The sequence below is a fragment of the Cololabis saira genome, chromosome 23, assembly GCF_033807715.1.
Source record: "Cololabis saira isolate AMF1-May2022 chromosome 23, fColSai1.1, whole genome shotgun sequence".
NCBI lineage: Eukaryota > Metazoa > Chordata > Actinopteri > Beloniformes > Belonidae > Cololabis > Cololabis saira.
In genome coordinates, this window is record NC_084609.1 from 5489252 (window position 1) to 5512830 (window position 23579).

A 23579-nucleotide genomic window follows, 5' to 3' on the forward strand; every position below is an offset into this window, starting at 1 on the left:
GTCACATTTACACAGACTCAAACACACACAGAGTTTCTATGAGTTCATGGGTTTGTTCTAGTTCTGCTGGTTAAAAAAGAAAAGTACAAAGGCTTGAAATTTTGTACTACTTGTGTTTAATTTATTTTTTTATTTTGTTATTATTTTATTTATTTTATTATGTATTAAATTACTTGAATTTACTTTAAGATTATGTTAATTTAAGCTATTTTTTATTAATTTTAATTTATTTTATTATTTTATTGATTTAATTTGCCTGAAATTATTTTGTACTTTTGTCTGTTTGAATGGTTGTGTTAAAAATAAATCAGACGTTACTCAACAGTTACTCAGTACTTGAATAGTTTTTTCACTAAGTACTTTTTTACTTTTACTCAAGTAATTATTTGGATGACTACTTTTTACTTCTACTTGAGTCATATTATTCTGAAGTAACAGTACTTTTACTTGAGTACAATTTTTGTCTACTCTACCCACCTCTGAAGTTATGTTATATGTAAGTTATTTCCACTTCTGTTATGAAGATGCACTGTTAGGTTTTTACAGTGTATAGCGCTGCGCGCTGACGTCACCGCTCCCTAAGCCCCGCCCCCTCCCCTCCTCCTCGCATCAGCACCATTTCTGTCATCCTCAGGACGCGCACAGGAGGAGGAAGAGAGAGAGACTGCCCACTTCCCCCAGAGCTCAGAGGCTCAGAGGCTCGGAGCTCCGTCCCTCCATCTCCTAATCAAGTCCGTCCAGAGGCCTCAGAATCCGCTCACAGTGATGGAGAGCCTGCTGGATAATCCGATGAAAGCCGTGCTGTACCTGAAGGAGCTCACCACCATCGTGCAGAACCAGCAGAGCCTGATCCAGACGCAGCGCCAGCGCATCGACGAGCTCGAGCGGAAGGTGGAGGACCTGATCGGGGAGAACCGGCAGCTGCGGGACCCGCACCTGTACGTGCAGCAGCAGCAGCAGCAGCAGCAGCAGCAGCAGCATCAGCCCCCCCAGCCCGCCCAGCTGCACCTCCATCACCACCACCACCCACAGACCTCCACCCACCGCAGCGCCGGCCCCCAGGCGCCGGCTCTGCTCCATCAGCACCCGGGGAGCAGCAGCAGCAGCGGCGGCACCAGCGGGGGCAAAGCCGCGGCGCAGCATCAGCACCAGAATCAGCATCAGCACCAGAATCAGCATCAGCAGCATCAGCCTCCGCCGCCTCAGCAGCAGCATCAGCATCATCAGCAGCATCAGCAGCAGCAGCATCAGCAGCCTCCGCCGCAGCTGCAGCCGCAGATTACGGCGGCTCCACCTCAGCAGCTGCAGCTCGTCCCCACCTCGCCACAGTCGCCCAAAGGCGACCAGAGCGGCTCCGACTCGGCCGAGGAGGACAAGCGCAGCTCCGCCTGCTGCAAGTCGCTGGTCCCGCAGACCCCCGCGGCGCTCTGCCGCTCCGTGCAGGGGCTGGCCCGCAAAGCCGAGTGAGTATCCACGGTGGTTATTCCCACTTAACGCCATGCACACTTCATTCCCTCCCATCAAAATTCAGAAAAAAAAAAGAAAAAAAAAAACATCCCATGACCCCAATAAGCTGTATTTCTGCAGCGCTTTGCCTGTTTTCTATATACACTAGGCTATAGCCGATGTTTTATGCCGGTAGAAGTTGTATTGAAAGTGAAATCGAGGTTTCACTTTCATATACTTGGATTTGTGGATATGGAATTTACCCATAATTATGATATTATTAATCAGAAAGTCATCATTGTCCATTGAAAGTCCAAAAATAATAGCTTTTCATGAGAAGTCCTGCAGATCAAAAACATTTGGGTAAAAGCCAGTCATGTATATCTGCCAAAGGGTATTAGAATATATGCATTCAAAGCTGTATTTCTGCAGCGCTTTGCCTGTTTTCTATAATATAGCCGATGTTTTATGCCGGTATAAGTTGTATTGAAAGTGAAATCGAGGTTTCCCTTTCATACAGTGGCGTCAATTCAGTCAAAGCTAAGGTATGGCAAGGTTAAGAGTCACAGAACTTAACTAGAGTATCAATCAACACGTCCAGCAAATACTCATCACAGAAGTTTATGTAGCTTATCTGTGTGGTCAAGAAAATTGGAATATTTTCAAATGCAGTCTCGCTCACTGCAAAAACTCAAAATCTTACCAGGAATATTTGTCTTGTTTCTAGTTAAAATGTCTCATTTTTAGTCAAAAAATCTCATTATACTTAAAACAAGAGTCATCACCAGAAAAATAACATATTTGACCATTTTCACCTGCAAGTAAATTTTCACTTGACATTTTTTTCCGCTTATTTTAAGTGAAAATCTACTTGAAACAGGTGAAAATGGTTGTTTTTGAGTCTTGTCTTAAATGTAATGAGATTTTTTTGGACTAAAAATTTGACATTTTAACTAAAAATAAGACAACTAAGATTTTGAGTTTTTGCAGTGTAAAATAACTAGTGAAATTGATCATGTTGTTTTGATTTGCATTTGTAGTTATTCTATATGTATTAAGTAATAGAATAATCAATACAAATGGACACAGAGTAATTCCATAAATGTATTTAAAAAACAAACATTTACATTTTCCCTTGAAGCCAAGGTGTGGCGGCTGCCATACCCAATTGACGCCCCTGCTTTCATATACTTGGACTTTTGGATGTGGAATTCACCCAGAATTATGATATTATTAATCAGAAAGTCATCATTGTCCATTGAAAGTCCAAAAATATGGAAGTCCTGCAGATCAAAAACATTTGGGTGAAGCCAGTCATGTATATCCTGCCAAAGGGTATTAGAATATATGCATTCAAAAAAATAAATGATCAGTGGTTTCACATTCATCACAAAATACACAGTTATTAGTTTCAATACCAAAATCGACTGTTTTCTCGAAGTGCATAATGAAAATCTTCCTCCTCTAAAATATTATTGTATTTTTCTCCTGCCTGGCTCTAATACTCTTCCGTAGAAAGGGACTATGGCTTATCCAATAAATTATATTCAACAATTATGTTCAAAAGTTGTATTGCATTTCTTTTTGTCATGAGTTTAAGGGCTTTAGAAAAGGGAAGGAATTCGTTATGGAAAAGACAAAATCGAGGTTTCACTTTCATATACTTGGACTTGTGAATGTGGAATTTACCCAAAATTATGATATTATTAATAAGAAAGTCATCATTGTCCATTGAAAGTCCAAAAATAATAGCTTTTCATGAGAACTCCTGCAGATCAAACACCTTCGGGTGAAGCCAGTCATGTACTGTATATCCTCCCAAAGGGTATTATAATATATGCATTCAAAAAATAAATGATTAGTGGTTTCACAGTCATCACAAAATACACAGTTATTAGTTTCAAATCGCTGTTGCAACAAATAAGGAAGCGGATTTGCAAATTGTGTGACCATCTATTTAAAACAGCCATGTGTGAAAGGTGATGCCTCCTCCTTTTGACCAAATGTATTTTTGTGTGGAATGAGAAAATCAATAAAATCAACACCTTTTCCATTATTTATTTAAGAAAAGGGAATCCAAAGAGGTCAATATAAGTATTTTGGGCATGGCCAAGTACCCCCTTACTGGTACGTTAGGACCCTACATTAACATTAAAAGTGGCAAGATGCAATTAAAACATAAATAACAAATAACATGAAATAAAATGATAAGAAAAGAGGTAAAATAATAGAAAGCACAAGTTGTTAAAAAGTAAGGGCAGTAGAGTACAGTAGGTACAAATATCATTCTTAAAATGGCAAGAATTACGTTTCTATAAGGTCAAAACGTACAAAGACCGGGTCAAATAGAGTATTACAAAAGTAATCTGTACCAATTCGTACGGTGAATTAAACCACAATGTCTGTTTCCAGGTCTTATTTCCCCCACAGCTGAGGAGGTGGAGGCGTCTTATCAGCTTTGTGCTGGATTGATTAGTTTATTTATTGTTTATTGTTGGCTTTGTCTCGAACACAACAAAACCCATCAAATTAAAAGCGTCAAAATATATATATATAAAAAAAAGCAAAACAATTGAACAGTCTCATCCAAAAATAGAGCACAACAGCAAAACAATGTGTTGGAGAGGGAACAGGAGGAAGCAGAATGCTTGTTTAGTCCTGTCCCTTCCTCACAATATCAGATCATTTATGCCATAAAAAATATAAAAATTTAAAAATTAAAAGAAAAGAAAAGAAAGAAAAGACAAAATAACAAAAAAAATAAATAAATACAACACAAACAACCAATAAATAAAGATCAAGGCATAATTAAACCGTAATGCATGAATTATCAATGTAATGCCTTATTTTATTGTTTATTTTACTCTTGTCAGGACTTGGTTGTGTTAAACTTTTTCTTTTTTAATGGTACGGAAGATATCAGCTTGTTGGAAAGAAGCTCCATTTTAAATGTTTCATGTTCATATTAGTCTTTGATTAATATGAGGCTTACCTCCTTTATTTTAACATTATTTTTTAAATCAATTTCTATCTAAAAGATACTGGAGCCAGGTTTTAAATTATGCTCTAAAATAGGAAATCCATGTACTGAAATAATAAAATGAGCTGAGCATTATTTAAAAAAAAAACACGTACGAGCTAACAGCTTGTTCCTCGTGAGGACGCAGGTTGAGACACGTCAGTTCACTGGAATGTAACTTCATATATGAGTTTAATTCTCTAAGAATGAACTAAAATCAATTTTCCAGGAAAAAAAACCCAATAGAAAAGCTGATTTTTGAACTTTTTGTCCCACTCGTGTGCATTTTTAAGGCTCTAAGTCAAGCTTTCCAGACATGTTATTGTCAATAATGACATCAGATGACCATTTCTTCTCTTAATGAAATGTCTATCACATGCTTCGGTGAAAACGACCAAATTAAGAAGAACAACAGCTCCCTTTTCAGCCTTGTGTGTACAGCTCTGTTCATAAACTCCTGTTTTGTTAGGGGGTGGAGTCAACCACATGGCTCCACCCCTCTCCTCTTTGGAAATCAGTGTTTACGTCAGAAAATAGGCCCAATACAGCAACATATGAAGGTAAAGATGGGGAGGTTGGATAGTCCGACTGATGTCTGGGTCTGTGATGTCACAGGACGCTGGGAATCTGAAGAGCTCATCAAACGACAGACCGTCAGACTCAGTTTGTCCAAAAACAATGTCCAAAAATGTCAATTTTTCATAGTTAATCCCCTCTGAAAACCAAATCTATGAACTATAACTAAATATGAGGCATTAACCAACATTTCAGTAGTGTTTCTGCAGAAATCACAAGTGCATCACATAGCTGTAAGATAATTGAGACTATTATACTTTTGACACTACAGTCTTACATTTGATTCTCAAATAATAACAAAAATGATAATAAATCAACCACACAAGTTTGAATCCCTTTATTTAACTGTACTGTAATTGCAGCATAAATCTAAGATAAATACATGAGAAAATAAAAAAAGTTGAGCTGTTCTGAAGTCTAGCAGAGATTACAGTGAAGGCACTGGGATGTTGTGACTGTTGCTAGGCAACAGTCGAGCTGATGGTGACGTCACCAGCAGCCCGGGCAGGTAACCCGGGTGAACCGTCTCGGTAGACACGGGGAGGGTTGATAATCTGGGATGCGGAGGCGCTCCTCCACAGCGGCATGTCCAGCAGATCAATAACGTTTCTGCTGGTACAGAACGTACCGAGCCAACTGCAGCGAGTCATACAAGGTGGCTGCTGTTGATACAGAGCGATTATTCCCGAAAAACCACGCCGAGTCATGGACTACGTTTACATGCAGTCAAAATTCGGGTTATTGCTAATATCCCGGTTACTGAAACATTTGGAATATTCCGTTTACATGGTAATTAATCATTTGGGATATCTGGATCAAACCAGCGACGCACGGAGAACGTGATGACGCAATTCCCGTCATTTCCGCTTCTTCTTCCTGTATCCAAATCCAAAACAAATGCTGCTTCGCGCAACTTTTCTCTCTCCTTCTTGTAAATCAGAATCAGAATCAGAATCGTCTTTATTGGCCAGGTTCGAACATTGTCCAACAAGGAATTTGACTCCAGTTATTTCGCTCTTTAGGCAGTAAATTAACAAATGTGGTACTTGTTAACATTTATACAAATAAACAACTAAGGTGCAGTAGTTTGAGGTAGAGAAAAATGAAAAATACTGTCCGGATTGGTGAAAACTGGGTAAAAAGTACCGGGAGAAGACTTCCTAATGTTAAGTAATTGCTCTCTGCTGAAGGTGACCCGTGTAGGGCAGCAGAAAACAGGAAAGATAAACAGAAAGCTGAAAAAAATCAGAGAGCGAAACACCGAGCCGACCATAGGAGGCGCCATCTTGGTCGACATCTCGCTATCCCGGTACTTTCTACCGTCTACAAATGCAGAAATGTTCATATCCTTCATTACATTTATGAAGTGATTAGTCTCCTCCTGGTCTTGCGTTTCTCCGTGTTTATAAGAACTTCCTGGACTCAAAAGACCAGGATTCCTTGTGAACAGAACATGCACAGAAAACAAATTCCTGTTCCGTTTGATGGGGATATTCCGTTTGGCGTTTACATGACGAATATTCAGGTTTTAAAAGGAGTAACCCAGAGGTCATATTCGGGTTTTTAAAAACCCGAATATGAGCAAATTCCGGTTATTCAAAGGGGTTATTGGTGTTTACATGGCCGTGCAAAACCGGGTTATTGCTAATATTCGGGTTGTAAAAGGGTTATTGATGCATGGAAACACAGTCATGGCGTGACGCTGCCAAAACCCCGACAGACTCTTTGCAACGGAAAAACACAAGAATCCGATCTCACAAATCTCCGTGACAACCTGGAGAAGAAATACATTTAAATTTCCTGATCCCAGCCTGGCATTTCACACCTATTCGTGGGGGGATTACTTGGTATTTGGACGGCCGGATCAGCTGCTCCCGCATGTGAACACCTTGTACAAATGTAGAGAAAAAGGTGCCAAAACTGAAAGCGAAGCGTCCTTTTTACACCGGTGCACTGCGCCGGATTGGCCTCCGTCAAGGTCACATGGATCATCTCTGCTAGAGCAGACACACACACACACACACACACACACACACTGAGCCCCATCTGCTCCACTCGCCTGTATTGTTTCTGCTAATCCAGATTGATTTATCGTTCCATTAAGTTATAATTTTCGAAATAGCGTGGGTCAGAAATAGTGTACATACCAGGGAAAAAGGCAGAAATTGCAGCTTTTAAATTAATTCTATCTGTGTTGGACAAACACACACACACACACACACACACACACACACACACACACACACACACACACACACACACACACACACACACACACACACACACACACACACACACACACACACAGCTACAGTACAGGTGCCAGGAGGGGGGGGGGGGTTGCCAGATATATTCAACCTGACAGCGCTGCAGGATGATGAGCGATGAGACGGAAACATGAAGAGTGCTGAACATTTCAAAAGAGCAGGCTGCTCTCTCTCTTATCCTCCACACAAACGCAGCGACACACGACACGCCGGAGACGTGAAGCGGCATCATAATTTCCACTTAGAGCATCGATCCCGGCCTGACAAGACGGGGCGTCGCCGCGGGACAGAGGAGATGCATTTCTATTAATGTGGGGGGGTAACTGGGACGTGTTGCCGACTCAATAATACGGTGTGTGTGTCGTGACTTGTGTTCTTTGTTTCACGGCGGAAAGCGCTCGTGCGCATCGTGCCTCGTTTACAGCGATTCCAACAAAAAATCTAAAAAGAGTAAAAACTCTCAGCATTTCATGGAAATTAATTTGATGGCAGCAACACGACACGCTGTCAAGAAGTGGCACTGAAGAGAGGCAGCCACAACTACTTCGGCTAATTGGCAACAGGTCGGCTACAACAATGAACAAAAAGAAGAAAATAATGAATAGAAGCTCAGAAATCTGCAATTTATAAATTCCTGCCCTCACAAATCAATACGATTATGATTCACCAGCTAACAATCCGACGCATCAAAATGTATTCAAACAATGAGGCTAATTTTTCATCAGTCACGCGGCGATAACAAGCAGTCAGATAATAACATATAATATTAAAGCTGCAAGCAGCGATGAACGGGCCCTCGCACCCTTGTGCACGTTCAGGCTGCATGTGTGACTTGCATGTAGATTCTTGTAGATTCTTCAGGCCTGGACATTTACCCACGACTCTCTGTATCAAACCATTCAAAAGTTATGGCAAAAAGTAGGAACTATCAAATATGGACCAATCAGATGAAGGGGGGGCGTGCTTTTTGGCGTCTATCGTGAGAAAAGTAATGTGCGTCGTCGCAGGATGGAGACGCACATTTTGATGTATAACACACCTGGGTGCACGTTACTGTTCGGGCGAAGAAGCGGCCGAAGAAATGGCATAAATTAATTCAAAATGGCCGATTTCCTGTTCGGTTTCGGCCATGGCGCCAAGAGACTTTTCTGTAAGTTGCGACATGATACAGGTGTGTACCGATTCTCGTGCATTCCACATGGATTCCATCACCTTTGCTGTGGTTTCTTATGCTGAAGGCGCTGAATCAGTGAAGGTACTGTAGCTTGTACCGGGGCTCAGTTTCTACGACAGAATAAGGTCGTAGATCCTTAGCTACGGAAGATTCCGTCGATCGTTTGGTCCCTTTGCTCTCTCTGAGTCGTGTGGCAACATCAACTCGGCTATTGATTGCCATCTTGATTGATGTTGTTGTGCCTCCCGGAAGTAATTGACACTTCACAACTTTATTGTCCACTCAAGCCCAGAAAATAAACAGTTTGTATAGGGGTGCAACGTTTTCGCCAAAAATCGAGGATAAAAATAGTCGCCTACAAATTTAAAGGAGCCGTCTGTAAGAAATGTCCAAAACTGGTACTGCAGTCACTTTCAAAATATTGTTATGCGGCGTGTACCCTCCCCCTCCTCCCCCCGACCAGAGGTTGCCAGGTTGGCTGCAGAATGCAGCAGGAACGTAGGCTGCCATGGCTGCCATAATTAGAGCCGAGCTGGCAACCCGGATGCCGAAACAATACTGACTTGGTGATTGGGAGATAGGTGGAGGGTGGAGCTTCAGAAACAATACTGACTTGGTGATTGGGAGATAGGTGGAGGGTGGAGCTTCAGAAACAATACTGACTTGGTGATTGGGAGATAGGTGGAGGGTGGAGCTTCAGAAACAATACTGACTTGGTGATTGGGAGATAGGTGGAGGGTGGAGCTTCAGAAACAATACTGACTTGGTGATTGGGAGATAGGTGGAGGGTGGAGCTTCAGAAACAATACTGACTTGGTGATTGGGAGATAGGTGGAGGGTGGAGCTTCAGAAACAATACTGACTTGGTGATTGGGAGATAGGTGGAGGGTGGAGCTTCAGAAACAATACTGACTTGGTGATTGGGAGATAGGTGGAGGGTGGAGCTTCAGAAACAATACTGACTTGGTGATTGGGAGATAGGTGGAGGGTGGAGCTTCAGAAACAATACTGACTTGGTGATTGGGAGATAGGTGGAGGGTGGAGCTTCAGGCCAAAACAAAAAATGACAACATAAACATCAGTTGAGGGCTGCAACTCCTCTTTTTAAACTGGAATATCCTGGCTTGAGTGCTGTTGTCAGTGACATAAGTATTTGAAATGAACATGATTTTTAAATGTCTGTTGACATATCGGGGTCATTTTATGATTCGTTTTATTATTGCTCTTACATACAGCTCCTTTAATTGTCGACTATTGTCATAAAAAAAATGAGCAGAGTAAGGCATGGCCTTCCTTCCTTCCTTCCTATCTCTGCTGAAAATTGCAGTGTTCAGCCTTTATTGTCGCCACATGGGTTTTTCAACAGAGTGAGGCATCTTCTTTACTTCCTATCTCTGCAGAGTACAGTGCCAGGTAAACAATATGGCCACAACCGATTCAACACCACAGCGACTTGGCAGTAAAGTTCATTAAAAGATGTATTTTTGAATGAAGCCACCATCTTTAATGTCGGTAATTTATAAATAGCACATCATTTAAACAACCTCATGCTAAATTTAAAATGTGAGAGCGCGAATAAGAGCCATCTAATGGTTTTGAGAGTCATAATCCGATTAGTCGACTCATCCTTTCAGTAGTTGATGACTAATTGACTAGCTACGGTATATACAGTATATATATATATATATATATATATATATATATATATATATATATATATATATATAAAAACCCGTTTATGTCTCATCTGTTTTGTATTCAACGCTGTAAATCTCCAAATCTCTTGGCCGTCTTTATTACACGTCCGTAAGATAAGAGCAGGTAACAAGAATTTGTTTTGGGGGGAAAAACTGAACCCAAAATCACTGCCGTCTCTTTGAACTAAGGAAGTACAGATGTGAAGATTTTAATCTTTAATTCCGGCTTAATTATCATCTTCTCATCCAAACTATGTGTTTTTATCTGATTAAAAGGCTGCAGAAAAATCTGTTTGAAAAAGCTCTAAATGAAAAAAAAAACATTAAAATGCTTGCACACACCCCACCACGCCGTAATCATCCCCTCACAGTGGTATAATTTGAAAAATGCAAATCACGGCTGCTTTCAACCTGGAAACGGTGCGCGCCGTCGAAAACTTGTTTTCTGGTCGGAGCTGAAAAACTTCTTACAACGGAAAGCGTGAAGTGTTTGCAGTCGTGTTGCTCATTCTGACGAGGATTGTTAACGTGGGATGTGAAGGAATTCTTCAAAAATCCTCTTTTTTTCTTCCCCCTCTCTCCGCCGACTCCGAGTCCCGCTCTTTAAGCTGCCATTACTTTCATTTTGTCACTTTTTGGTCTTCTTTGCCTACAAGTTTTTCATTTTTCCGGCATTCCTCGTCATTCTTTCTTTCATCTGTCTCACATTTCGTGGCCGTTCGGCTCTCCACCTCCGTTCTTCTTCTTCTTCTTCTGGTTCCCTGTAATCAGCAGCTTGTGCTACAGGAGCCACCTCTGCAGTGTGAATCAGTATTCAGAACCACGTCCCGACCATCCGGCGCCTCCACTTAGCCCGTCCGCAGACGAGAGTGGAACCCTCCGTTCTTTTCCTTTCCTCTGTGTGAAAGCCGGGTGTTCAGGGGGTGACGATGAACGCAGGAGGCAGGAGAGCCATCCTTTTGCTCTGGCTTTTTTTTTAAATTTATTTATTCAAACAGGTTAAAAAAAAAAAAATCTGAATACATAAAATGTATAATGTATATATGTATAAAAAAAAACATAAGCAAAACAAAGCAAATTAAAGCTGCAAGCAGCGATGAACAGGCCCTCACGCGTGCAGTTTTCACCAATAAAGGTCAAAGAGGTCAAGTCCGATGACACCACCCACGAGTCTTTATTTCAAACCATTCAAAAGTTATGGCAGAAAGTAGGAACTATCACATATGGACCAATCAGATGAAGGGGGCGCACTTTTTGGCGTCTAGTCTCGCCACGGTAACGCTTTTGACTGAGAAAAGTAATTCCCATAGTCGCAGGATGGAGACGCACATTTTGATGTATAACTCACCTGGGTGCACGTTACGGTTCGGGCAAAGAAACGGCCGAAGAAATGGCATAAATTGCGCCAAAATTACACGATTAATTGAAAATGGCCAACATCCTGTTCGGTTTCGGCCATGGCGCCAAGAGACTTTTCTTTAAGTTGCGACATGATACAGGTTTGTACCGATTTTCGTGCATGTACGTCAAACCGTATTGTGGGGCTTGAGGCACGAAGTTTTCTAGGGGGCGCTGTTGAGCCATTAGGCCACGCCCATTAATGCAAACCATTAACCATTTTCCACCAGGCCTGGCTTGCGTGCAAAATTTGGTGACTTTTGGGGCACGTTAAGGTGGAAAAAAAGGCCTTCCTTTCGTCGGAAAAATAAAAACGAGAACGAGAATAAAAACGAGAACGAGAACAATTCCTACAGATACAATAGGGCCTTCGCACTGTCAGTGCTCGGGCCCTAATTAAAGAGAGAAAATCTATATGTAGATCAATATTTCCTGTTTGAAAGGGTGTAGGATGAAGTTTCAGAAAACCTTTCTAGTCCTACCCCTTCTAATGTTCTGTTTTTACAATTTCTTCATTTCACAGAACTCCAAAAGAAAAGCATAAAAGAGAAAGAAAAGGTGGTTCAGCTGAGCAAGGCACTTTGGTCATTGACTGTCAGTTCATGTGTCCATTTCCATTTTGTATCCATTAAGAGTATTGATTTGAAAGATTTGTTTCAACTGACTTGGTGATTTGCATGATTTCATTTCATCTTTGCAGTTGTTCCACAGATTAACTCCCATCACTGAATGGGTTTTGATGTTTGTTCGTACATGCTGTTTTTTGAAATGACACATTCCCCTGAGATTGTGTTTATTTTCTTTTACTTGAAACAATTTCTGGATGTCTTGTGGCAACTGATGCTGATTGGCTTTGTGCAGGATTTCTATAGTTTTGAAGTCGACCAGATCCTTAAATCTGAGTGTTCTCAGTTTGATGAAGAGTGGGTTTGTTGATTCTCTAAAGGCCGCTTTATTTACAATTCTTATTGCTCTTTTTTGAAGTTTGAATATTGTATCCGTGTTTGTTTTATATTCTCCCACACTTCCACACAGTAGCTCATATATGGAAGAATGAAGGAGCAGTACAAGGTGTATAGTGATGATTTATTAAGAAGGTGTTTGACTTTGTGTAATAAGTCCCAGCCTTCCCAGGCAACTCCGGGCGCCTTCAATTCAATTCAATTCAATTCAATTCAATTCACTTTATTTGTTAGACAGGCATCGTACATATTAATGGACACAAGTGTAAATATGTATGGTTGTAGCCAGAGGCTAATTTCCACCATTCGTCCCCGCGTGAAATGCATGCCAGACACAGAATCAGCACGCTCATGAACGGGTTAAACTGTTGCTCGTATGTTAAAAGGAAGAACAGAAACATAGGATGTAGGGATGCCCCGATATTTTTTTCACACCGAGTACAAGTATTTTAATTTGTGTACTTGCTGATACCGAGTACCGATATGATACTTCTACCACAAAAATAACTACGCTAAAAATGCAATGAAAAATGCAATGAATTGGAAGACAGGTTTTATTTGCAACAGATAAATCCAATATCAATCATCTTTATTATCGACCGTAGTCAGCAGGGAAAGAAGGTAAAGGAAAACATACAATACAACAAAGACAAAAAATACATGATAATATAAATACACATCAAGCTAACAAATAAAAGCACCATTAAAATAAATAAAAGCAATAAAAACTATAAAAGGCATGCGTACCAATGTTTCCACATGTGCGATTGGTAGCGAACCGAGCTGTAGCTTGACCCTTGAACATATACATGTGTATTCTCAGCAAGGCTTGAATAAAAATAAATAGAACGAGTAGAATAACTATTTTCTCTCTTCTCATCACCACGCTGACTGCAGCTCAACAGCTCCCCTTAGAGTCACTAATCAGTAACTACAACAACAATGAAGTATCGTTGCGTGGTATCAGAGAATTTTTGCGAGTACGAGTATAGGAGAGCAGTATCGGCCCCGATATCGACACCAGTTTCGGTATCGGGGCATCCCTAGATGTGACATCAGGCAGCAGGTTTTTCCATTTTGCTCCGACTCCCTCCACATCATCGCTCCTTCGTTCCCCTCCTGCTCGCCCGGCGCCAACAAAAGGCCGAATGCGTGTGATCTTTTCCTCCGTTTCCGATGTATGGATGGGGCTTATAGCTTATAGATGCTCAGATCGATGGACTTGGAGCGTCACCAACGAGGCTGCAGCCGTGAACACTTTGGTCCCAAGGTCAAATAAATGTGCTCAGTCTATAGCACTAGACGTTTAAAATGTCTGTTCTCTCGTCGGTTTCTTTTAACTTCCACCATGAAAATGATTTGTTTCATCTATTATCCTGCAAACAAGCATTTATTTATTAGTAGCTTCGTAGTTTTATATTAAAGTCAAGCTCTCCCTGAGCTCAAAACTAGCTTTGTGACCTTCACGGTTTGCATTTATTGATCCATGTGACACTTTTTCTTCTCATTTTCTGGGACATTTTGGCAACAAAAAGGTCTAACTAAGCTTTTCTTTAAGGTATTTTCTTAAAGTGAGCAACAGTAACTACTCGCTCAGGAAAACATCAATGTTTAGGAACAAATACAGACTTTCGAAGGATGCTCAGTCTTTTCTTGCAGATGTTGAAGGCCTAAACATTCTCAAACTACGTACTAAAAAGGTGCAGCAAGGGACTTGTTTGCATCGAGCTGACTGCATTTTATGGAAATCTTAATGCTGAAACAGCTCAGGTTCAGAGTAGTTCAAAGTTGCACCTTTAGCATTCCAGATATAACTGCTGTAGGGACACGGTTCTTCACGTTTGACGACAACCTCTCTGATGTGACGGGAATAGAGTTTCAACAGGTGAATATGAGCGCTTTTCTCCTCCTTTTTAGTCATTCATATATTATGCAGGTTGGGAGACGGTACACCAGTGCTCTCTAACTATGAAGAGACACTGTTTCCTGGCGTTGTCTAGCTGAAACAAGCAAGTACACCCTTAAAAAAGACATTTCTCAGATGCAGCACGTGTTTCTCCAAAGCCCGTATGAACCTTTCAGTATTAATGAATGTCTGTGAGGTCGGGAAACAGCCATTTTTGATTTTATGGCCTCGTATGGCTTTGTAATATTGCACTTTTAACCCTTTTCCACCAAACCAGTTCCAGGCTGGTTCTGGGCCAGTGACAAAGAACTGGCTCCGGGCCAGAAGAACCGGTTCCAAGGTGGAACCAACTCTTTGCTGGACCAGAGGAAAGAACCGCTTACGTAAGCAGAGGGGGCGGAGTTATTAAGACCAACAGCAATAGCAAGACGGGGAGACGGAGACATTTTCAAATAAGAATGAGGCTGCTTTCAGACCTGTGGCTAGGGCTGGGCGATATGGCCTTTTATTAATATCTCGATATTTTTAGGCCATGTCACGATACACGATATATATCTCGATATCTTGCCTTAGCCTTGAATTAACACTTTGATGCCTACATTCACACCAGTATGATGATTCTATATCTACATTAAAACATTCTTGTTCATACTGCATTAATATATGCTCATTTTAAACTTTCATACAAAAAGGGGGAATAAGTCAAATTGACCAAAACTGTATTTATTAAACAGTTACTAAGCAGTGAATGGCACAAACATAAAAAGTGTAATTTCAAAAGTGCATGTTGCATCTCTGACTCCCCGTCTGAAGAACATCTGCTAAGAACATGTTCTGGTCCCGGTTTTACCGTGTTTTACCAGGTTTTACCAGGTTTTACCAGGATGAGCTGCTCTGAGCAGCAGAGGCCCCTAAGAGCACCTTTATATTAAATTGTAGGTGCAGGGACTGCAATGTTTCATCCTCTCCTCCTTTACTTTGCATCACTTTCACTTATTGTTAGAAATATGACGTCATATAGTCTTGTTTGACTTTGTTTCAATGATAGTGATTGATTTCATGTGGCCACATTTAAGCAACACTAGGTGACGTTTCTCAGTTCTGGAAGAGAAAGGCCTGAATTATGGTTCCTCGTTAAATCGACGCAGAACCTACGGCGTAGGCTCTGCGTTGGTGTAACGCGGGACCATAAATCCGCCTAAAGGCTCGGCTGCGCGTGTCGCACTGAGCGATACAGTTGTTTCGTTTTTCGTTTGTGGCGTTTGTGTTCACAAGGCAACCGTCTGTTTCCTCTTCCGAACTCCGGGAAAAACAACAATGGTTATAAAGCCCCTTTCACAGAGAGGGCGCAAAGCGACGACCGCCGCCGGCTTTCCCGTTCATTGTGTTTGTGCTACCGGAGCAAGAGCAGACCGCTCTGATGCCGAGCTCGGCGGCGCCTGCTGTGGCGTTTGCACCGCACCTGCCTGCCCGAATTGAACATTTTTTTATTTCACCGTGCCGCGCTGTGACGACATGTTGGTGTAGCGGTTGTACTCGTTCTCTTGTGTTGTGTAATTGAAGAAGAAGCACACACGTTCATTTTCTGGTTCCACTCATATTTATTCGCTGAGCCTGGTAACAGAACATCACAGTATTAGCTCCAACAGCCAGTTTTGCAGTTCACAGCTCTGCACACACACTGAGACAAAACGACATGAGTTAGCCAGCTACACCACGAGGGTTAGCCACGAGCTAAATGTAGCTGGTAATTTCACCGACAAATCGTCCCACACAGACCGCAACCGACTCGCATCATTACAGAGCTTTTGTCATGGTAACCGGGAGCTTAACTCATCATATATATAAACATAAATCACACTTAACACAAAATTACAAAAGTTACCAACGGAGCTTAACATAAGACGACTCATAACTGCAGACTGAGACCCGACACGAGGCGTCTCCGTCAAATCCCTGTGCGTGAGGCGTTCAAGTACATACATCTCCGTCGTAAATATCAATGACGAGTGACATTACAGTAAAAGTAACAAAATAAAACAGTAAACATACAATGACACTACTGAAAATCATAAATAATAGCCAGGCAGCTAGTAATGGCAAGTGGAATCATTAACTCCGTTACATCGGCACGTCCAATAGGAGAGAAGGGAGAAGAGAGAAAGTTGTGTCCAATAGGAGAGAAGGTGGTGGAGGCTGCGCCGACTCTTCTCCTTGCGCCGCGGTCGCACATACACGATGAATGGAGTTGTATCGGTTGCTGTGTGGATTATGTTCTCACTACAAACGAACCGCTCCAGGTCTGGAATGGAATCGGGCTGAGACCACCTCTCCTAGGAGATCTCGGCTCGCTTGTTTTGTGCCGCATCCGAGCACGGTTGTTGTGTTCACATGTACCAAACGAACCGATCTTTAGGGGGAAACACTCCCTGTTTCGGAAACAACTGCTCCAAACAGGACAGGTCTGAAAGCATGCTGAATCTGGATGCAGCAAAGCATCATGGGTCTGAGGAGGAGACAACCTGTCCTTTAGAGATGTGTCCACGGAGGAGCTACGTGGACCAAGTCCTGTTAGAGCAGATAATATGGAGTAAGATCACTTCCAAAAAGATGTGTCCATGTTATAACTATTCGTATTCGTAATGATAAACATTTGTATGTAAATAAAAAAGTTGTACCCAAAATTCTGCTGTCACACACATGAGTCTGATAAATTATTAGGGTTAGGATTGTTTTTATGTGTCTAAAAGCTGTGAGTGCTAAGTCTTGAATACAAGTTGTGAATACAACTCTAATTTCTACGACTACGAGTCTTCACTGTGAACACGAATTCAAGTTTATGGGTACGAGTCGAAAAACTGTTGAAATGACGTCACAGGCAGGTCACAGCATAGACATATATACGTAGACGCCCCATCGAGTGCTGAGCCAACTGCCACATCCAATATGGCGTCAACGTCGCCGCCATATTGGATGGGGCAAGACTGCGCTGTAAACTAATACAAGTTAATGGACTTATTTTCATAAAGCACCTTTCTACAAAGAAATTTACGTTTTACGTCTCATTTATTCATTCACACACGCACTAATATACTTGGGAAACAGTTTAGGCACCAAATATATTATATTTAATTTTCTCAGGTGGCAAAAATAAGAACTTTATTGATCCCACATAGGAGTAATTCATGTTATATCAGCTATAGAGAACAAGGTAGTGCCGAAAAACAATATATATCCCCCCTCACAAAAATAAGAAAAATAAAGAAACATATTTTCTCATCAACAAAACATATTTTTAATTTTTCAAGTAACAAAATAACATATTTTAACTATTTTTCAGATTTTTCTCACGTCACGCCTGTGACGTCATTTCAACAGTTTTTCGACTCGTACCCATAAACTTGAATTCGTGTTCAAAGTGAAGACTCGTAGTCGTAGAAATTAGAGTTGTATTAACAAGACTTTTCACTCACAGCTTTTAGATTCATACTCACATAAAAACAATCCTAACCCTAATAATTTATCAGACTCATGTGTGTGACAGCAGAATTTTGGGTACAACTTTTGTATTTACATACAAATGTTTATCATTACGAATATGAATAGTTATAACATGGACACATCTTTTTGGAAGTTATCTTACTCCATAAGATACCTTGTTGTTGCTTCAACTTTCACGCAAACGGAGCGACGTAACTAACGTTTGCAGAGACATAACTGACGTGGCTCCCCTTAATCCATGAGCTGTGGAAAAGCAAACCAGTTCTCAGCTGGTTCTAGTTGAACAAGTTGTGATCCAGCGCCAGGTCCTAAAAGCGGTAACTTTGGCCTGTAAATGCCCCTATTGGTAACACGCTCATTTTATTCTCAGAGGGTTCAATTTCTCACCCTTAAAAACTGTTTTACTTCATCAAATTTTCGTCAGAGTGACTTTTAAAGGAAGTGGCCTCGTTTATCTCCTCTTGTGCTGCCTCATCAACAGCTCTGGCAAACACCTTTAAGCCTTAATGGATAAGTGTGAAGATACTTTTTAACTTGGCAGCTTTGTGTCTCTGGAGCCTGAAAGAAAAGTTTTCTCCGCGTGTTTGGGATCTGAAGACGGCAGCGTCAGGGCTTTCAGAACCGAGTCGATGGCTGGATTATGGATTCAAGGAGTTTAAATAGACTCCCAGAGGAGGACTCTCCTGTCCCCTTCCCTTCTCCTCGTTGGAATGGGACTCACGTCGGCCGCGTTATGACCGGCTGCTCGCTGCTGGAGGTGAAATCATGAATATCACATTTGGTGCATAGAGCCTGCAAATTGCTTCATTTCTGTTGAGGACGAAGCTGCCGGACGATTCCTGAGTCGCTGCTGGAGCATCAGCTGCTTTAGCGGCGACGGACAGTCCCAGGTGTCTGTTATACAAGCGTGTGTGTGTGTGTGTGTGTGTGTGTGTGTGTGTCTCGTTTCATAATCCAGAGTGGAATTTGCTTCAAGGATCCGTCTCTCGTGTCAGCAGAGGTGAGGTTTCGATCTGGCTTGGCTGTAACTACGACAAATCATCACGTTCTGAAGCTTTGTCAGGAGTTCATCACATCACAGTCGAATGGACGGAGGTTTTTCCAAAAAAGAAAAAGAAAAATCATTACCTACAGCTGCTTTATTAAAGGGGACCTATTATGAAAAACATGTTTTTTCTTGCTTTAACATATATAAAGTGGTCTCCCCTCAGCCTGCCAACTCAGAGAAGGAGGAAAGCAACCAAATTCTGCAGTGTCTGTACAGCCGCCCGGATGATCCTCCAGTGTGATGTGGATCTACGAGCCGTTCAGATTCTGCTCCCGTCGTTACGTAACGACGATGCGTGAAACCACAACTAACTCTGGCCGAACAACAACAACAACTCCGCCAGCCGAAATGTCAAGAAAAAAGTCAAAATACAGAGAAAAAAAGTCAAAATGTTGAGAAAAAAGTCAAAATGTCTAGAAAAAAGTCAAAATGTTGAGAAAAAAAGTGGAAATGTTAAGAAAAAAGTCAAAATGACGAGAAAAAAGTCGAAATTTCGAGAAAAAAGTCAAATAATCGAGAAAAAAGGTTGAAATGTCGAGAAAAAAAGTCGAAATGTCGAGAAAAAAAGTCGAACTGTCGAGAAAAAGGTTGAAATGTCGAGAAAAAAAGTCGAAATGTCGAGAAAAAAAGTCGAACTGTCGAGAAAAAGGTTGAAATGTCGAGAAAAAAAGTCAAAATGTTGAGAAAAAAAAGTCAAAATGTCGAGAGAAAAAAAGTCAAAATGTTGAGAAAAAAAGTCAAAATGTCAAAAAAAAATGTCAAAATGTTGAGAAAAAAAAGTGGAAATGTTAAGAAAAAAGTCGAAATTTCGAGAAAAAAGTCCAAATGTCGAGATTAAAGGGGACCTATTATGAAAAACAGGTTTTTTCTTGCTTTAACATATATAAAGTGGTCTCCCCTCAGCCTGCCAACTCAGAGAAGGAAGAAAGCAACCAAATTCTGCAGTGTCTGTACAGCCGCCCGGATGATCCGTCCAGTGTGATGTGGATCTACGAACCGTTCAGATTCGGAGGTTTGGCCTCCGCTGCGTGAAACCACGCCCACGACTATAAAACCGTGTAACTGCAACAGCGTCCGACTATCGTAGCACTGCGTGACATCGTCTCTCTGTCCATCTCCCTCCCGCAGCTGCCACTTTATTGAGGTTTTTGTAGTGAAATGAGGAGGAATCATAGAGATAACTTCTCATTTCAACTAACTGGATCAGCCGTTCCTCATCATGACTGTTTCCTACAGCGCTTTCAACCGGCTTTCAACGCGAGCGACAGGAAGAAAATAGAAGCAGGGCGTCCGACAAATGTTCAGCTCAAAACGGCTGCGTCGCTGCGGCCAGTTAGGACAGTCCAATAGAAAATAAAGACATGGAATTGATTTTGTCGCTGACGCTCGCTCACATCGCATGCATAACACGGTGTAAAGGCCGATTTATGGTTCCGCGTTACACCAACGATTTAACGCAGAACTGTAATTCAGGCTTAACTCCGCCGGCCGGAGCTTCCGCCATTTTTTCGTAGCGATGTATCGCGTCATTCAGGCAGCCAATCAGCACAGAGCCTCATTATCATAGCCCCGCCCACTCAGAATCCCGCATAGATAATGAGGTTAGAGAATGGGATGATAAAGACATGGCCCAGAGGCTGAATTTCTAATTTATTTAGCAAAAACAATCAAAAGCTTGTTTTTAAGACATTCAAGGCCTGTTTAAAATAGGTATTAAATGCCATAATAGATCCCCTTTAAGTTAACAACTGAGAGCAGTGATGTTAGTGATGATAAAGGGTTCCTAGGGTTTAAAAACCAGGACTCAAGCAAACATCAGCTTTAATGACTCCAAACACTTGCGTAACTTAAAGGACACAACCCAAAAAAAACATATTTTATAGCTGATCCGAGGTTGGGTCACGGTTGGTCCAATACGATACATTCATAAGGCTGGATATGGAGATCACACTAACTCACTATTCTTACAATCTAAAGTACTAAAACTCATGGATCTAGTGGCATTTCAATCTGCACAAGTAATGTTTAAAGCAAAAAATCATTCGCTACCGGATAACATTCAGAAATGATTCATTGGGAGGGAAGGGGGTTATAATTTAAGGGGAAACCTAAACTTCAAATCTTTATTCGTGCGTACAAAAAGAAGTTTTTGTGTATCAGTTTGTGGAATTAAACTGTGGAATGGTTTGAATTTGGAGTTAAAAGAATGTACAAACATAAAACTATTTAAGAAGAAATATAAAGAAATGGTTTATTTGCGGTATAAAAGTGAAGACTGTGTTTAAAGATCAGCAGCTGTGTGTGTTCTATTTTGTCTTTGTATGTTTATATACTTAGATATACGTATTATATTTATATCATAGTTATATTATATTTATATCATAGTTATATTATATTTATATCATAGTTATATTATATTTATGATAGAGCTTACATCTTGTATTAAACAGGTTATTTTTATTAAAATGATATATATTTATACAAATTAGTGTATAGTATAAAAATAAATACAGACATATAATTTATGTTTAGTTGTGCAAAGGGGGGATTAAATAAGTTTATACTTCCTCCCACTACTTTTCGAACATGTAACTTGAAATATGTGTTTGATGTTGTTTTTTTTCTTTATGTGGTGGAATGCCTACCTGGATTTGTTTTCTTGTCTTTTTTTTACACATGTTCGGAATAAACGTAAACGAACAAACGAAAAGCAGTCGGACTGAAAGTCGGCGCTCTCTATACAATACACCTGAACCCAACGCCAACTGGAGCGTTTGTTCTATGCGTGCGTGAGGTGAAATGACTCCAACCGAATCCCAGTGTCGGGCTTTCGAGGGTCCCGGTCATTTCAGTCGTTTCTCTCGGTGGCAACGTCAGAAAAGAGGATGGGTGAACAGATTCCATCAGAACGAATGTAAGATAGTAAAATTTAGCATCTTCTGCCCAGATACGGGGGTCATGCAGAGTCTCAACACAATGAGACTCGTCCTTGGAGACGAGGTCGGGAACTGATGAGCATCTGTTCAGCATCTGGACGCCTTCCGGCAGACGTGTTTTAAATGCTCAGATTCTTTACTCGGTATCGCTCTCTGTCTTACTCCCCTCGTCTCGTTTGGCAGTTATCTTAACTCGGCTCGGCATCCGTCCCTCCTCTCCGCGTGAAACCGCCAGAGACGACGAAGAAGCATCAAATTGAGACTTTCCTCGCTCGGCTAAACCGACGTCGGCCGAGGACGAGCTGCAGCGGCGACCGCTGCTTTTGTTTTCTCCGTACTTTATTATTATTTCTGTCAGGCTCCAATATTCCTGCCTCCTCGTTCCTCCAGGTGTATATTAGTAATTAAGTCATCGATTTTTCTTTCTACATTCGGGGTCACGAGCACGAGGACAGAAGAGAGAAGCGACAGGGAGGCGGCAATTTAGACAAACGAGCCGAGCCCGCCCCGCGGTGTTTACTGAAAAGCTTTCGGCTTGGTTTCCCGCTGCTCTTTATTTCACTCCGGGGTTTGCACATGTAACCGTCCCCTGAATGTGATCATTTGTGCCGACGCTGCACTGGCCGGTATCTCTGTGAACGTAACTTACATTAAACAGAGGAGACAGCTGGTGGGGCCGTGGTCACAGAGACGGGGAAACTGCAGTTTATCTGTTCGTATTGTTTATTTCCCTCTATAAATAGGAATCTAATCTCATTTAGAGCGATAGTGTGTCGTTACAGCCTTTAAAAACAACACAGCGACCTAAAAAACGGATAAATAACTGCCCGCCAGCATCTGGCGAAGCCCCTCGTGGCTGAGAGGCCGAAGTGTTGCCCTAGTTTGAACAAGCTGCAGGCAGATCCCCCCCCGGCGTCCTCCCCGTCCTCCCCGTCGCTGCTTTCCACGATGACAAACGCCGCCCTCGTCCCTGATTTCTCTCCAAAAACCCGCCGTCACCCGGGCAACGAGCCGACAGACGCGTCACCCTCCTCCTCCCTCGTTCACGGGTCTTTCTTTCTCGCCGCCACGTCTGGCGGGTGCAGTTTCGTTTCCTCTTTATTCACATCAACAGCCGGCTTAATGAGCAATCAGCGGGACGTGACATTCACGTGTCATCTGCATAATTCAGAGCTGTGATTTCAAATGGAAATGTCACTACTGTTGTCGTCTGCTGTAACGAGATCTGATCCCGCGTTGGAAAGAGATCAAGTCATGATAAAACCAAAGTTTTTCTTTTATTGTTATATCATTTATTTATGTGAAGCTACATTATTTAAGCCACTGAGTGCGTTTACATGGGAAGTTTAATTCCTCTTTAATTCAGAATTAAAATTAAATCAGATTTAAAATGAGTAAAAATTACCATGTAAACACCTAATTCCGAATGAAAATGGCCATTCCGAATTAACTTAATTCCGAAGTAAGTGGCTGGTTTATTCTGATTTTAAGTCCGAATAGAATAATTCCGCGATCATATATACAGGACTGTCTCAGAAAATTAGAATATTGTGATAAAGTCCTTTATTTTCTGTAATGGAAAAAAATGTCATACATTCTGGATTCATTACAAATCAACTGAAATATTGCAAGTCTTTTATTATTTTAAT

The 23579-nt window shown here is 41.4% G+C and overlaps 1 protein-coding gene across 3 annotated transcripts in view; it reads left to right on the forward strand.

Annotated features, from left to right (window-relative positions):
• Positions 1-650: 650 nt before the first annotated feature.
• Positions 651-23579, forward strand: part of iqsec3a (IQ motif and Sec7 domain ArfGEF 3a) — a 192392-nt gene continuing 169463 nt past the window's right edge. For all 3 annotated transcript variants that reach the window (XM_061714483.1, XM_061714484.1, XM_061714485.1), the window contains exon 1: positions 651-1463. In XM_061714483.1, the coding sequence (XP_061570467.1) occupies positions 766-1463 (698 nt within the window). In that variant the 5' untranslated portion in view covers positions 651-765. The remainder of the gene's footprint in view (positions 1464-23579) is intronic.